Source organism: Nyctereutes procyonoides, unplaced genomic scaffold (genome assembly GCF_905146905.1).
Source record: "Nyctereutes procyonoides isolate TBG_1078 unplaced genomic scaffold, NYPRO_anot_genome, whole genome shotgun sequence".
Classification (NCBI taxonomy): domain Eukaryota; kingdom Metazoa; phylum Chordata; class Mammalia; order Carnivora; family Canidae; genus Nyctereutes; species Nyctereutes procyonoides.
The window spans coordinates 19,906,421-19,923,905 of NW_026575139.1; the positions used below are offsets into that span (position 1 = coordinate 19,906,421).

The following is a 17,485-nucleotide window of genomic DNA, read 5'->3' on the forward strand; positions in this document are numbered from 1 at the left end:
GACTGCAAGTTTCTATCTCCTGCTTAGCTCATGCTTAATGAGAGTACTGTGTATATAGGAAAGTTGGTTAATTAATTTTCAATTTAAATTCTATGTCCCTACCTCAGTGTCTGTACTTACTGCTCCTTCTTCCAAGAAAATATAATTCCTAGAAGTGATCGGTTAGGTAAGTGAGGAAGGAAAACTAGAATGAGGTGGGGGCTATGGCATTGTGCCAGAGCATTGTCTGCCTAAATAGCCATTGGTCTTGGAGACTAATGGCAGAGGGGAGCCATTGAGCAAAGTTCAGTGTGGCTCTTGAACCAATTCAAAGTCTGCTCCTTACCACCTACCAATTTAATTAATTTTTTTTTTCAAAGAAAAAGGAAGATTCCCTAAAGCTTCAAGTCTCTTAAGGGTTATGTTAACAGAAGCAGGGAAAGTGCAGAATTTAGAGAGCTCACTTATAAAGAATTTATTTCTCAGTCTTAGGGCATCTTAATGCCATTTGATAGAAAGTTTTAATTTAATCTATATATAAGCAAAATGGAACTAAAAGAAGGTCTGGTCACCTAGCTATTTTCCTATTTGTCTGGAGGGTTTTTTTTTTTCTTTTCTTTTTTGCATTGGAAATTTCAATAACACTGAAAAGAAAACTTGTATTAATTTTCTGCAAGAAGCTTTAGAGAAATGCTGTGAATGGTATTCAAAGAGTTTAAAAGTTTTCCACCTCACAACTCATTTTGAATTTTCTTAAATAAGATCATGACTCAAAAATATTTAAAGAACCTAGGTCACAAACCTGATGAGAAACTGTCACAGTATAAAGGTATAAAGACCAGATGTAAGCATCCACATCTTCCAAGAAATAAAACAGAGGCCATCCCTGAGTACTCTTCCTCTTTTCTACCTGCCTTCCAGAATCCTTTCTTTCCAAAACCCCCTCATAAGCGAAGGATAACAATAATCATCATCAGAGGAGAGAGTGTTTCCCTATCAATTTAGACGTTACATTAAATTACTTTTCCCAAAGTCTGGAAGCATTTCCTGAAAACTGTCAAAGGTATTAATTTTTTTTCTCGCTCTCTTCCTCTTTTTAAATCACAAAGCAAAATTCCACTGTCCTTCTACCCGCCCCCCCTCCTAAAAAAAAAAAAAAAGTTGTCGAGTTTTGCTTTTCTATTCACTGCAGTTCTGGCCAAAGTAAAGCCCTCTTTCTCAATGACGTCAAGATCTTTACCAAGATTAGGCTTTCATTTCTCTATTGCAGCAATTAGCCAGGGAATGTATAAAAGGCTTCAGGGAGACTCACTGGGCTGCAGAGAGAGAGGCACTTTGCACCACAGACAGATAGCACGAAGGGAAAGCCAGAGGCAGTGAGCAAGAGAGGACTCAGTCGCTCCTGGGGAAGGGAGAGAGAGAGACAGCCTGGGAGGAGGACAGAAAGTGTGTGTAAAACGGAGTAAAGAAGGGGGAAAACTACCCTTTAAGCACATTTTTAAAACTCTGGCAATTCAAGAAAGAAACAGGCTACGTTTCTGAACACAGAGACAATGAAAAGCTAAAGGATATTTTGCAATCTCTGCCACAGTCTCATAGGTGCTTAGAAATGAAAGTAGAACTGCCTGTCTTGAACCGACTCTCAGAGGGGTAACTGGATTAGGGACGGGTACGCCAGTTTGTGTGTGTGTGTGGGGTTTGTTTTTTTTTTTTTTTTTTTTTTTTTAACATCTTAAATCCTGGAAAAAAAAAAAAAAAGGCAGCAGCTCCGAATTGAATGAATTGATGGGCACACTCCAACTGCTGGGCTGGAGAGACTGGACTTGGTCTTGCCATTTCTGCTTCTTTGAAAGAGGAGACAACTTGGGCTTCCTTTTAATTTAGTTTTTCTCCTTCTCCCCCCACCCCCCGGCCTTCCCCTTTATCTCCCCCACCCCCTCTATCACCACCCCCCTTTTAAATAAGAGGGTGAAGGGGAACCAGAGCGCACAAGGGAACTGACTGGGAGGCAGAGAAGATGGGCATCCTCAGCGTAGACTTGCTGATCACACTGCAAATTCTGCCAGTTTTTTTCTCCAACTGCCTCTTCCTGGCACTCTATGACTCGGTCATTCTCCTCAAGCACGTGGTGCTGCTGCTGAGCCGCTCCAAGTCCACTCGCGGGGAGTGGAGGCGCATGCTGACCTCAGAGGGAATGCGCTGCATCTGGAAGAGCTTCCTCCTCGATGCCTACAAGCAGGTGAGCTGCCCTGACAGGGGTTTTTCTCCCGTGGTCAGCAGGGACAGGGGCTGGCAAGGCAGGGACAGCAGGCCGTGGGGAGCCCTGGGCTGGGATCGTGGGGCTCTATCTGGGGGGGCCCTGGTGGTGAGGATCAAGGGAGCTCCTTCCTGCACCTTCCACACCTGTCACACAGGTTGGATTTGGGGGTGACAGGTATTAAGCCCTAATGACTCTGGGTGACCCAGTAAGGAGGCTTTCTAATAAGGGTCACTAATATCTTGCTGCAGTTTTGGAGTAGAGGCTATTTGTGCTGGTTGAATAACTTTAGGAAAAGTCAGAAAATATCGGGGGAGGGGACACTGCTGCATTTAACCTGCTCTTGTCACAAACTGGGGTTTTGATGATTTGCCTGATGAGAGGCAGAGGTACGTTAGGAAAGGTAGTTCAATGGTGGGCACTGAGAAGCGAGGGAAAAAAAGAAAATGCTACTCAGAACCCTCAGAGCTGGCAAGATGTAACAAAATGATCACATGCAGTATGCTTTGGCATAATAGCCCCCTCATTTCTGGTAGAGGTAAGAGTTAATGAAAGCAGCCCTGTGTGCAGTGTCCTCATGGATATTTTCTTAATTGAAGGGTAGTTGACATACAATGAACAGGTGTACAACACGGGGATTTGAAAATTATATACATTAAGAAATGTTCACCATGATGCGTGTGGTTACCATCTGTCACCATACAGTTATTACAGAATTATTGACTATGTTCCCTATGCTACACTTTTCATCCCCATGACTTATTTGATTTGAACCCTTTTGAAGTGGTTATCAGTCACTGAGTCCTGGGTTACTAGATATCAATTTGTTAAAAAAAAAAAAAAAAAAAAAAGCTGAGAACCAGCTGTCAGAAATCCAGACTTTGTAGAGGAAACCACATTTGCTTTCTCAAAAGTAAAATGAGTTGTCCTAGAAAGAGCAGAGAAGTCTATGGTTCCTTACAGTCTCAGAATTGTTAGAACACGTGTCTTGAGCACTGGAGCAGTAGCCTCGCTTAGCTGTAGAACTCAGGACTGCTTCTCAAAACCGGAGTTGATCTTTTTTTTTTCTCTAAGACTTACTGACATTCCAGCCTTTTGGCTGCTTGGAGATGTTGGTAGGACATTCCCAACTCAGATCTCAAGGGGCAAAGGAGAACTGGTCCTTTGTTGGTTGTCCCCTTTGCCCATAATCACATGACTCCTAAAGATCTCTGGGCTTGAGAAGAATGGACTCACTTGGCTAAAAGTTGCGGTCAAAGTAGACAGTCTTGGTTTTCCCTAACTGTATTGGAGGACCTTGTCTGAGATGCCAGGGAAAGGACTTTGAGAGGAATATGGAAGCCAATGAAGTGGTACGTTATAGATAATCAGTACTTCAGAAACAGGATGAAAACTAAGAATCAAAGAGAGGAAAGGGAATGAGTCCCCCATACATAAACTCTAGAAAAATAAATCTATGCCCTAGGAAAACAAGTAACTTCTAGTCACAAAGAATCCAGAGAAGTCTTGTTTCTCTGAAAATTAAACAAGTGTCCAAGAAAGAAATATTCATTGTGACTTAGGGATGTTTTATTACAACGCATGTCTTTATTATCGAAAGTAACCTGCAGAAGGTCTGCATGTGTTGTCCTAAAGGCCAGAGAATAGTAAGAGCTCTTGTTAGAAAGTGAAAGCTCCTTTATAATAATATGAAACAATGCTTAAAGTTCTAACCATATAATTTCCTTTGTACTATATATGTGGGGTGAAGGGAAGTTGAGGGAGGGAAATATTGAGATGACCGTTTCATTCCCACAAATCTATCATTGAATGTGAAATTTTTTATGCTTTAATTTGGGACTTAAGAATTTGGAAGAGGGTGGAGAATGCACAAGTGTGTCAGGCACAGTATTAATTAGCAAGTTCCCTTGTCTACATCTGTATTTTGTTGGTGTTAGGAAGATAACATGGCAATGCCAGTGGCTTGAACTCAGCATATTGAACTCTTACTCTTTTGAAAGATAATTGACTTTTGCTATAAAAAGAAAGTCACTACTTGGGAGAATTTTACTTATATGCATATATGCTTGCACAGATATTTCAAATAAAATATGGGGGCTGTGCTGTTACCTACAAATATTAAGTGAGAGTGTTTCTCCTCTTAAGCATCTTATTGGAATAAAGAGGGGAAAGCAAACAAATGCCTCTTCAATAAACTTCGTGATTTTTTCCCCACTAATATATAGTGTTCCATTCTGTTGCAATATTTTGTGACTCGCATTCCAAAAAATTGACAGGGGCAAGTAATTTTTCTTTTCTTTTCTTTCTTTCTTTTTTTGTTTTTGTTTTTTTGCATATGGCTTACGTATTCTTCTCCTGTTTCTATTGATTTGATTAGTGACCAAGTTCACAACTGATGTTATTATGTTTGTTTTTTATGATTTATGTAATAGATACCATGAGAAGACGCCACCAAGAACCCATATATCTAGAGACAAGACTGAACTGAGTGTATAATGAATAAAAAATTGTGAACATAGCTTGCTTTGATTTTAGGTTTCCTTCTGTCTCCCAAGTATGACAAGGGTGGTAGTGGTTCGGGTGACATTTAAGGGTCACTCAGAATCTCTGAAACAGGTTGAATCACTTCCCTGAAGGCTGTTGTCATCTGTGACACTGTCTCTGGGTGTAGCCAGTTTAGAGCCACACTGGAGGAGGTTCTGTGTGAGACGGCACCACAGTATTTCCCAATCCTGACTTGCATTATTTTGAGGCTGCCAGTCACAGAAGCAGAGTTTTCCAGGATAAGGGGTTTATGCACCTGTGATACATTAGGCACGTCCTGTCTAATTCCCCTTGTTGAAGGTCAGATATTTGGGAAGATATTTAGAGAAAGTGCAGTAAAAGTCCTATCCCTATTTGGCTCCTATAGGAGGTGACAAGGAAATTAACAGAACAAAATAAAACAACGCTTCTATATTAAAACATTGACTGGGATTTGAAATTAACTTCAGAGGGAAACCTTTAAAGATAACTTGCCCTGGGTTAGATGGAGTTCCATGCATGTTTTTGATGAAAAAGGAAGTCTACGAAAACTTGTAACAGAAGTGAATAACAGATGTTTGTTATTTAAGTTTTCCTAATCTGTGTCATTGCATCTAACACTGCATCCTTGTGCTGGCACTCCAAGACTCAAAAATGCAACCAATAAGCAAACTACCCTGTCTGGGAGCCTGGCTCCTACCTAAATGAAGTGTAAAAGTAAACACACAGTATAGATGCTGACAAGCAGTTTAGCTTCTGCACGGTTAACGTTGCAGTAGCACAGAAAACATATTCATTTGAACATATAATTTTGGTTTTTAAAGTGTCTCTAACATCCACCTCCTCTTCTTCATTTACCTCAAACCTTTTGACACTAATTTCTACAATAGAAAATAGCCTTTTTAAGAGAGAAATAGTCCCAAAAGAACACAAAGGAGGCCATAGCGAGAGCTAGTCCATCGCTTGGATAAAATACTAGAAAATGATAGAACTTAGAGCTACATTTTCAACGTACAAATCAAAAAGAGAATGGCCAAAAGGAAATCGAACTCAGAGGAAAGAAGAGGTAGCTGATTCTTCAACTTTGGTGGATTTGGCCAATATGAATGTAAATGGGTAAATCGCTGCTTAATAATTGTTTGGACACGTTTGTAAGGACACTGATGTAGCCTGGCCGTTAAGTCAAAGAATTTGAAATTTCTTGATGGTTAATAAAGCCATTGCAGGGCTTTGGGGAGCAGGAAGGATGTGTAAATATTGTTCTGTGACATACCCACCACCTCATTTTTATCATTTGCCTTACTTCTTATCATGAGATTAGGTGATATTTTGTCCAGAAGCCTTTCTCAGGCTGTGGAAAAGAAAAAAAAAAAAAAAAAAAAAAAAACAAGGTTAGTAGTATATGCTCTATTTCCAGCTTCTGCTTGATGAATGGTTCTTTTTTTTCCCTTGCCCTGCATTTCACAGTCCACATGCTAAAGCAGTATTATCCTTTTTTCCCCATGCACTGAACACTGTCAGAAAAAGGGATACCATCATCGAGGGAATCAAATTTATATGCCATATATTTACACTCTTGTTCATATTTATAAATATGGCTATCACAACATTTGTGCTCTGCTCTGCCTAGTAATGCCCTGTGTTGTAAAAATGCAACCCTTTATTTACCTCCCTTGTTGGTGTTGTGTTGATGTTGATTACACAAACATAAGAAAGGACAACTGTAATAGCGCAGATGAGAGAGATAAAGTCAGTGATGACGATATTACATTTTACGTATGTCCTTTCTGATCCTTGCAAAATAAAGGGACCCTTTGGGAACATCGGAACTTCAAGACCAATTAGTGGAAATGATGCTTCTTGTGTTTGGGCATTAAATACTGGGCAGGGTTCTCTTTAGAGCAGCTAATGCTGGCAGGGAAAGAGGTACCGACCTAATTACTCTTCCGCAAGAGTAAAAAATGCCTTTTGAATGCCTCTTTGGCAAATATGTCTCATTAAGGACAAAAACCAAACACAAACCCTCTAAGAAGGAGAAATTAAGATGATAGGTAACTTGTGGCCAGGAGACTTTCTGTGCCACTGTGGGAAATTAAAACAAAGTTTGGGAGTACCAGGGGATAACTTGTTTTTGTTGAGCTTCTTTCCTGCAGCCTAAATGTTATTATGGGACGAACTTTATTTTCTTCATCATTTTGGCTCTTTGTCAAGGAATGCTTTGCTCCTGGGGAAAGCAAAGACTCTTCCATCATTGAAGACAATGGTGATTCTCCCATTCTGTCTCAGCAGGGCCTACAACTGAGCAAACCAAGAAATTCTCCATTTGAAACTCTGGTCATACTAGGAATTTAATTGTCATGGAGATCAAATGTGAAGATGAGAAATGACACTGGTCTCAAATATCAATTGAGAAAGGACAATAATGTCCTTTTAAAAGGTTCTTTTTTAAAAGAGAACTCTCATTTTTTAAAAATTTCTAAAGCTTTATTTTATCATTGCTAAATTATCATTAGCATGTTTTAGCAAAAATGGACAAATTTTACAATTAGTAGATGACATTGGTCTTAACCTACACATCTCTAACATAGTCACCCTCATGAACAGGATATCTGTTTATGACATTCCAATCTGTAATAGGGCCCCATGGCTGTTCAGCAAAATAACGAGGATTGGCTACTTTCATTTCATACACTGACCAGCTGAGATAATCAAAAACAGATAATCACCAACAGATATTTCGTGTTGGTTACAGCAGAACGCTACAATAGGGTTCCAGGATTCACATTTCTAAATTATCTGACTCCGTGAGCATATCCATCGCCAAAACAAAGTTATGTTCGTTGTAGATCAAGATTATTATTAAATATAAAATTCATCATTGGCCCCTACTTTCAGTATTAAAACAGCTATCATTCATTCAGTAATTCGTTCAACAAAATTCCCAGCTTAACAAAGTGCCAACCCTGCCCCCAGCACCACACACACACACACACACACACACACACAAGCATTTTGTATTTGGTAACCTTTCTAATTTTTAATTCTAGAGTGAATGTATTATACTTGTTTGAAATTTTCTGAGGTAGGCTAGTCTGTATTTTGAAAAGGATTATGTGGCTGAACTATGTCACTGAGAAGAAGGAGAAGGTGCTTTAACTTTCCAAGAAAATTAACTACAGGTAATAAGAGAATGAAGGATCAGATTAGATTATTCAGTTGAATAATCAAGAATAATGCAAGTATCAGCAGTTCTGCTTGGGTGAGAGTCAGGGGCATCAGAGGTCTTTAAATTGACTCCAAAAAGCAGATGGTTGTTTTCACCTACTAAGAACCTACAAGTCTATAGTCCAGAGATGATTTTTCTTCTGTATATGGGTTGCTCACTTGACAAGAAGTCACTACAACAGCTACTGGATTTAGACTGGTCTGAATGCATTCAGATCTTCATATCACAGTAAATTGAGCAACACAGCACAATATCGTTAAAAGCAGCCCTCTTAGGATGGTTACAATATTTTAAGTGGGAAAAATCTAACGAGAAGATAATGGTAATGCTACCCACCACCTCCATCTAAAAAAAAAAAAAATGCAAGAAGTACCTATAGATTAAAAGGTTTATAATACCTTCAAAATGTGTATCTTTAAATTTTAAGTGTATTTCAATACCTCCGAGACAAGTGAGGTATTATTTTACCTCTTATAAAATAACCCAGCTGAAAGTGGATTATTATATTTTTCTATCTAGTGTAACTTGCAAATTAACCAAGAAAATTAATATAAATAAAGTGACTTTCTCCCTGATAGTAACTGAAAACAAATGTACTTATTTAAATCATACCAATAGCTTCCTTTACTAAGAAAGAAGGTTGTTATTCCAAGATTTTTTTTTTAACGAAAACTAATAGTATCGTTACAAATCTTCATTGCTAGGATTTTTCAGAAGGAAGAGAAAGAACTTTTTTACTTCTTTCTCTATGGTTAAAATGAGTTATGCATCCATATTGGGTAGAAGCATCTGAATAAAAGCCCTTGAGTATTTTACATCAGTTTGGATTGTTGAGTCTTTAACAATTTACTTCTAAGTGACTTCAATTACTAGCAGTGTTATATGTGGCTGTATTTATATGAAGGGAATGAGTCGATCCAGTTGGAAGTGTTTTATAATATTAAGTATAGTGTATAAAAATCAATTGGGCTGTTGTAAGTTGTCCCCGATGTTATTGGCTTTGATTAAACCATTCTAGGGGAAGATCCGACTGTGTTAATTCAAACTGAAGTAATTGGTTCTTTTATGTTGCCAGCTTTTTATTATCAATTTACAGATCCTAAGGCCAGCAAATTTTCCAAGTCTGTGTTCAGCAATTTAAACCATTTGCAAAGGGGCATGTGGAACAATTTTCTTGCATACCTTCTTCTCTACCTACCTGAATATTTTATAGTTCAGAGGAGCTTGTTAATAGAATATATGATAGACAGGTTAATGGTTTGTGATTTCCTAAATAAAAACAAAACAAAACCAAAAGTTACCTGAAAAATGAGGAATTAAAAGAATTCTGGAATAAATGTATGTTTTTGTTATTTCATTTGTTTTATGAAATTGGTGAGGTCCTAGTTATAGGAACTGGAAAGAAAGCAGCAGCTCGAGAAACCTCCAGGAAGGATATCATTGATAAGAGCTCAGATCACTTCTAAGGATAATCTTTTTTTTAAAACATAGAATTTCCTAGAGAAATGGTATGCTGCTTGGGTGGCATTTAATAATGGAACCTATACCCACACAATGATTTGTAGTATACAAGAGCTCATTTTCTGATGTTATTGCCCTATAACTGCCCAAGGAAGGTAGGTACTATTATCACCATTTTACAGATGGAAAAGCTAAGGAAATGAAGAGGTGAAGTGGGAGTAGCCCTTCTGGGAAATGGGAGACCCCAGGTTTTCTAGCTCTGGCCAGAAATATCTCATTGGGATCATTGTCCATTGGTTGAGATGGACATTCATTTTAAAATGAAGTCAATTAATCATTTGTTATATAACGTGTGCTAACCATTGACAGCATAGTAAGGGTAGTAAAGAATACCAGCCTCAACATAATTACGAAGAGAGGTAACTAATATGACTTTAGTGATGAAAACAATTATCCTCAGTGATATATAGAATGAGAAATATTTTTTACTCTTTTTAGGACCATTTCTTACATTACCTGCCATGATGCCTCTTTTCTTAAATCAATATGTGTTTAGCACGTCCTATGAAGGAAATACCACATTTGATTAGAGCCAGTTGTTTTTGTATAGAGTGAAATGGAGCGACAATGCATTTCATACGGTATTCTCTCTCTTTTTTCTTTTTCTCACCACCAGGTGAAACTGGGTGAAGATGCCCCCAATTCCAGTGTGGTGCATGTCTCCAATTCTGAAGGAGGTGACAACAGTAGAAATGGCGCCCAGGTGAAGATAGTTGATGGAGCCGAGTGCCACCTTCTTGACTTTGCCAGCCCTGAGCGCCCACTGGTGGTCAACTTTGGCTCAGCCACTTGACCTCCTTTTATTAGCCAGCTGCCAGCCTTCAGCAAACTGGTGGAAGAGTTCTCATCAGTGGCTGACTTCCTGTTGGTTTACATTGATGAGGCTCATCCTTCAGATGGTTGGGCAGTGCCTGGTGATTCTTCTTTGTCTTTTGAAGTGAAGAAACACCGGAACCAGGAAGACCGATGTGCAGCAGCCCACCAGCTTCTGGAGCGTTTCTCCTTGCCGCCCCAGTGCCGAGTTGTGGCTGACCGCATGGACAATAATGCCAATGTAGCTTATGGGGTAGCCTTTGAACGTGTGTGTATTGTGCAGAGACAGAAAATTGCTTATCTGGGAGGAAAGGGCCCCTTCTACTACAACCTTCAAGAAGTCCGGCGTTGGCTGGAGAAGAATTTCAGCAAAAGATGAAATCTAGATTAGCTGGTTAAAGGTATGATTGTAAAAGAGTTTTGTTTTTTTTTTAAATTATGTAAAGGAAAGGAAACTAAGAACTGAATCCACTATTTCAACTGAGTCCCATTGCCTTGCTGAAAGACAGGAATTTACATGTCAGAAGAACATAAACATCTCTAACATCTCTATACCCCTTTTACCACTCAAATGGCATTTGGCTAAATAGTAGCCCCAGCACATCTCTTCCTAGTGAAAAGATCCCAAGATGGAGAGGATGAAACCCTATTCCAACATATGTTCATTCTGCCTTGGGAAAGAAGTAATACAGCTGATGCATACTTTGGGACTTGAAGAAAGGACTTACCTGAATAACTACTATGTTAGGGAATTATCGTCCTTATTAATATAAGGGGTATTGTCTAGGCTTTGTTCAGCACGGATAGAGCCCAACTGAAAAATTCCCAAATATTAACTTATAAAGAGTCCTTGAGCCTGGTCCTTTGGTTAGGACTTTGTGTTTAACAATGTTCAAGTAGTTTCTGCTGTTCTAGTTTCTAGCCATGTGGTGCTCTATGCCAGTCTAAATATTCCAGAACTCACAGGTATGTTTGTAGATATTGAGAATGATCCCTACCTGGAGGATTAGGATGATTATCTGAAATCTGAAGGATCCTTTCTAGGCAGGTGGGGAAAGCCCTAGAAGAAAATCAAACTGACAAGCTAGGGAAAAGAGGCAGAAAGACAAGGAGGCTTCACACAGCTTCACCTTGAAGCTATAGAGAGTGGAACTAATTTGTTAGCCACAGAAACATGGAAACAAAAAACATACATGGGCTGGAAAAAGAAGCAGCTCAACTAAAGTTAGCATTGAGAATATACACATGAAATCAATATATTTATCATATACTCCTAGATTGAGGGAGGAAGGGGATGGAAAGGAGAAAAAAACCTTCATTATCTGTAATTATGAAGATTCTTTAGTAGAAATAATTACTTTTTGAGGCAGGTTTGTGGTATGTATATTTTCAATGGATGAATTATACCCTGTGATACTGATTAAATGTAAAAACCAGTAGTTCCAGTGGTGCTTATCTGTCCCTCTCCATTCCTACAATTATGCTGTGGCTCCAGACGTTCTTGGTCTCAGTCTCCATAACATGTCCTTTGAATGCTGAGCTGGGAAGTACATTCTTCAGCTCAGATATATAATATAATATAATAATATAATATAATATAATATAATATAATATAATATAATATAATATAATATAATATAATATAATATATTCTCAGCTGCTATGGGAGGTAGGTGAACTGGTCATTTAGCTATAGCACTGTTCTTCTCCCAAAGTAGGTGAACTATAATGAATAATAGGTGCAAATAAACAAGTTTTCTTGAGTTACAAAACAGAGGAAGAAAAAGTTAGAGACAATTCTAATTAATAATTTTGGAGGCTTGAAAATAAGGCAACCCTCAGTGGCATGGAATTTGGTGAAATGGAATTCCCATTTACATTTGAATTTGGACTGGAGTCTTCCTTTGTTCCAATTAGCTGAGGTCTAGTAATCTAAGGCCTCTATAGTACATTATTATAATGCTATATATATGTATATGTATATACATGTATATAGCACACCATATTTCTCTTTAAAATAAAGGTACTATAGTGTTACCTGTAATATAATATCTAAATAGCATAACCCCCAAGGAATAGACCAGTTAATTTTGTATTATAAATTTTTTATTGTAAATTTGAGGATGCTGTCAAATCACAGTATATGGTTGTATTGATATGTACAATCAAAGGTTCTTATGACCATTCCATTAAGAATTGAATTATAAAATAAAAGTCATAGGAAAAAAATATCTCAAGTTGAAAATATCTTCCGGAACTAGTTGCCTGACATAAGAAAAAGGTGGGAACTGATTGTGTAAGAACCAAAAGTATATTAAAAAAAACAAAACTGGAGCAACATATCAGTCATATTACTAGTTTATTGTTTAGACATTAATGCACTATTTTAACTGGTAATTTTCTTTACAGCAACATTTAAGCTTCCCAGTGTCTTAAATTCTATAATACACATCCACAAAGAAACCAAGCAAATTTTGAAAATATGGCATCATCTAACATTAGGGAAAACCCCATGGAGAATAGGTTATTTCAGAGTTCTCATTTGTTAAACTCTATACTTCAGATTGTTCAGTGGTCCTGTTGAATTTTACCTTTAAAGTGGTGTCAAAATTATGTATACCCTGGAAAAGTCAAATGAAAACTTTGTTGCAGCTCACACCCCCTGTTAACCTTAAACTTCCCCTTTGTTCTACACGTACAATAATGGAACAGGATGTTAGAGAAGCTGGTGGGGGGATGAGATTTGGCTAAGGCAGTGCTAGTTGTCTGGGAAAAAGAATGATGGAAAAAGCACCCAGTTGTGATATATGTTTAAGGAAAAGAGAAGGTCGTGTGTGTGCAATTCCTCTCCATGAGGATACTCCAATGGAAAAATGAAGCAGTGGAAGTAAATATACAAAGGCATAGGCTGACTATCAGGGAAAAAGATATGTTCAATAGAACATAGAAGACTTTCTGGAAGAAAGGCAGTTAGGGGCCAATGAAGAAAGTGAATTGACGAAGCTCAGGAATCCTACAGTATGTAGAATGTCTTGGTGTTACCAGAGTTATGATAGGCCTGTAATTATGTAACCTATTTATCTCAACATCATTTTTTTATGATTTCTTATGACGTATCTTTTATGAACATCACAAGAACTCATTATTTGAAGTAGAGGAGAATCAATGCTTAGCTAGTATTCTCAGAGAAATTATTAGATTGTCAATACCAACCCCACCTATTTTGTCTTTGTAAAATATGTTCCTTTGAACAATTGTAGTGTGTGTGTGTGTGTGTGTGTGTGTGTGTGTGTGTGTATATATGTATAAAACTTTGAGACCTAAATATCTTCCCTCCATAGGCTATGTTTACATGGAGCTATCAGTTTAGCCTTTTAAACTGAATTAGCTTGTCTATTATTGAAATAGTTTCCAAGCGATTTTAGATATTATCATAGCATCTGGATTTACTCAAACATTTAGTGTTTGAAAGACTTATGTCTTGGAACTATTCAAACTTATGTTATTTTATTGCTTAGAGGAAATATTAGTGAATCAACAATGACTTTCTTGAAAGGGCATGAATGAAATGCCTGAACAATAATGTAGAAATGTATGATATAAATATTAAAATGTAACTGACCTCCTTAGAGGCAGACTAGTAACTCTTCATTGTATAACTAAATTGACATTCATTTAACTTATATGAGTTTTTATATTCATATTTTGGATCTCTGGTACTATGTCTTCACCTTGTTTTAGAATGTACCCTTGATTTTTGGTAATATCAAATTCTAAATGGCCTATTGATTTAAATTCTCCTGCCATTAAGCAGAAAATGCCTATTCTATGACCAAGGAAAGAAGAAAAGCCTGCTGTCTTTTATTTTGCCTGAAGTATATGTCACTATTTGGGCTCGTGAATAAAAAATATGAAATATGGTGAGGTCATGTGTGGGTACGCCTTGCTGCATAAAATACCAGAGGGGCATGTTAAAGACAATATCTATGCCTTTGGGAGAATTCCCAACTGGATACAAGGTGCTCTTAGCATGCCCTGTGGGTTATGTCCACAGCAAAAGGAACTCATTGATGTACAGGACTTTCCATTCTGTAAATCAGACTGATGGTTTGCAAAATAAACTTAATTAGAATCACAATGGCCATTGCAAAGGGGAAAATGTAGACACCAATTTCCGTCCCATTGAAGGGTTAATGAAAACCTCTCCAGCACTTAGAGCTTTTCAGGACATATCCAATGCCATGTCTCTCAGCAGTGGAGATTAACATTAAGAATTCCAATTCCAAAAACTTAAAATGATATTGCCAAAAATCAGAACAAAAATGTTTTTATATTGCAACTTTCTCCTTACTTTCTTCTTTACCTTAAAAATAGAGTTCAAATTTAGTCTTCATATGTACATCCAGAATGGAGCATGATGAGTATCAGTCCCTGCTTGTTGATCAGCATTCTTTTAGTAGTATCTTGAGGTCCTCCATGAAAGAAGGGAGTAGGGCCTGGGAGAGTCAGAAAGTTGCTAACTGGGAGGAACTAGGCCCTGGGAATTTGGTCTACCGATTAGGGAGAATTTGAAAAGAAACTTCTCACCAGAGGAAGAGGTCTCCTAGGTGTCAATAAATGACTTTAGGATGAGACCAATATTGGGCCACTTCTTAATGCCTTATATTCTGGATAGCAGCAGAGGCAACGTCTCAGACCTAAGAGACGCAGCTGTGTTCTAAGGTGAGTCTGAACCAATAGAAAGCAAACATGTACAAATATCCAAATAAGACTGCTCACGCAAGTCAGGGCTTGCTGCCCATCTTGGGCAGTAACACCAGAGCTCTAGGGAGTTTATTTAATATTTACTGAGGAGATCTCAAGGACCCAAGAGATATTGAATGAAGTCATTATTTGGGCTTAAAACTCCCCCTTTTCCCCAAAAGCAAACAGGTAAACACATAAATGAAAGAAGCCCACGGAAGGGGGTGGGGAATAAGTAAAAATTCTCTCAAGACTTCTCCAGACTACATCACTGGCCCATGTACTTTTTATGTGTATTAGGATGAAAGAGTATGAAGACATAAGTATCCGGTACTTTATAACCAAAGCAATTAAAAGATTTTGGGTAGGGAATGTTGGCCAGTTTTACTTAGTTTTGCATCACATTATATCACCAGACTCTATCACTAACCCAAGTAATCGGGCACCCAGAGAGGGAGACTGGGATGTGCAGAGGTGACCAGTGTGCGAATGATAACTACTGATGAAAGAGTCACTGACTCAGTTAGTGGTTGGATACAGTCACATTAGTTTTCCTCTGTCCATCTTTGTCTCCCTGGCAAGGAGAATATTTGGGGCACGATGCTATGGGTACTGGGTAAATGTGGTGAGAATGTACGTGTGTATTTCTCTGCTGCTCAGTTGCAGAAACAAATGCTTTGGAGATTATCAGTAGAAAGAGTGTTATTATATTGGTGCTGAGTGGTACGTGTGCTTTTAAAATTTGTTCTTGTATTTTAATAAACTTTGGATAAAAGAATAAAGTTACTCTTTGGTTCTGTTTGTTTATTTTTAAATTACTCTCTAGACCTTGCCCCTGGCTGGAACACATTTATGGTTGACAAGGGAAAGAGAATCCATCATTCTAATATTTATTCCTTGGTATTTGTGGGTAAAGACGCCAGCAATGCCAGGTTATTTTAATCTCATGCTGTGTGCCAGAGTCTTCAAGGAAATCAAGACAAGTTAGAAGAAAATCTTCAGATACTTTCCATATTCATGAACAAGTCACAGACAGAATTCATGGAAAGGGCCCTAATTGAGCCTGTGGAGCATAGTTTCACTTTGTTATATTTGCACCCTAGGTTTTTTAAGTGCAATAAATAAACTTTCCAGGAGTTGGTTAAAGCTATATATATCTATATCTATATATATCTATATATATACATATAAATCTGTGTGTATATATACTTACAGATATATATATATATTATACAAAATATGCTTTACAGTGTTAATGTGGAATGAAAAAATTTTGAACACATTTATATCAGGTACTTTGTGAGAAGGTGTAAAGGCTATGAATGGTTTCTGTAGGCAGTGGTGTGTTAATGACGAGATATATTTGCAACATGGTTAAATATGTGCTTTGTGTTCCCCAAAACAGGTGACTCAACCAATGTATTAATATATCTTGAGACTCTGAAATTGCTTATGATTTCCTGCATACAATAATTTCATTAATATTTGTAGTGTCTTATGTAATATGCCAGAATCGTATTGGAAAGTTGAGGACTCATGACTTTGACAACTATTTTTTTTAAAGATTTTATTTATTCTTGAGAGACACAGAGGCAGAGACATAGGCCGAGGGAGAAGCAGGCTCCCAGTGGGGACCCTGATGTGGGACTTGATCCCAGGACCCCAGGATCACAACCTGAGCCGAAGGCAGATACTCAACCACTGAGCCATCCAGGTGCCCCGACTTTGACAACTATTGATTGAGATTCTATTCTTTACAGGGCATGACCTGTACTTGGTGCAATGGGATGTGTAAAAGTCATGGAATGAAATTCACAAAGATATGACTCCCTCCAGGGTCCCATCATGGATTTGGCAAGGCTCTGCAAATGACAAATTCAAACTAGTCTACAAAAATTTAGAATTTATGGAATTTATTGGCCAATATAACAAACCCTAGAAATGATTGGGAGGAAATTTACCTCAGGGATAGTTGAATGGATCCAGGGGCTTTAGAAACTTCCAGTGCTTGCTAAGTCTTTTGTTTCTTCTCGTTTTGGGTGTTACCTTTTTCTCTTAGATCAGCTTCTCATGTGGGTGATCTGGTTGGGGGGAATTCCTTACTTATATTCTTCTTTTTTCTTTTATTGAGATATAATTGACCTGTAATATCATATTAGTTTCAGGTGTACAGCATAGCAATTTGATTTTGTATATATTGTGTAATGCTCACCACAAGAAGTCTAGTTAACACTCGTTACCGCGTGTAGTATGAAAGAACTTCAACCTAAAATGGAACTGGAAGATATAAAATGGGAAAATTCAGACATGTGCCCTCAGAAAAACAAAAACTCAAGGAATGAGAGACAGTTTCCCATAAAGGCGTGATTTACAGAAAACTGATAATATTGGAATTTTCTTAAATGATAGGGAATTGGTCAGGG

The 17,485-nt window shown here is 37.9% G+C and overlaps 1 protein-coding gene across 1 annotated transcript; it reads left to right on the forward strand.

Moving 5' to 3' along the window:
* The first annotated feature begins 1,296 nt into the window (after positions 1–1,296).
* DIO2 (iodothyronine deiodinase 2) lies at positions 1,297–13,612 on the forward strand. Its single transcript, XM_055304391.1, is given in 3 exon segments — positions 1,297–2,218; positions 10,123–10,693; positions 10,696–13,612. Coding segments are annotated over 3 exon segments (816 nt in total). The 5' UTR covers positions 1,297–1,996; the 3' UTR covers positions 10,719–13,612.
* The last annotated feature ends 3,873 nt before the right edge of the window (positions 13,613–17,485 follow it).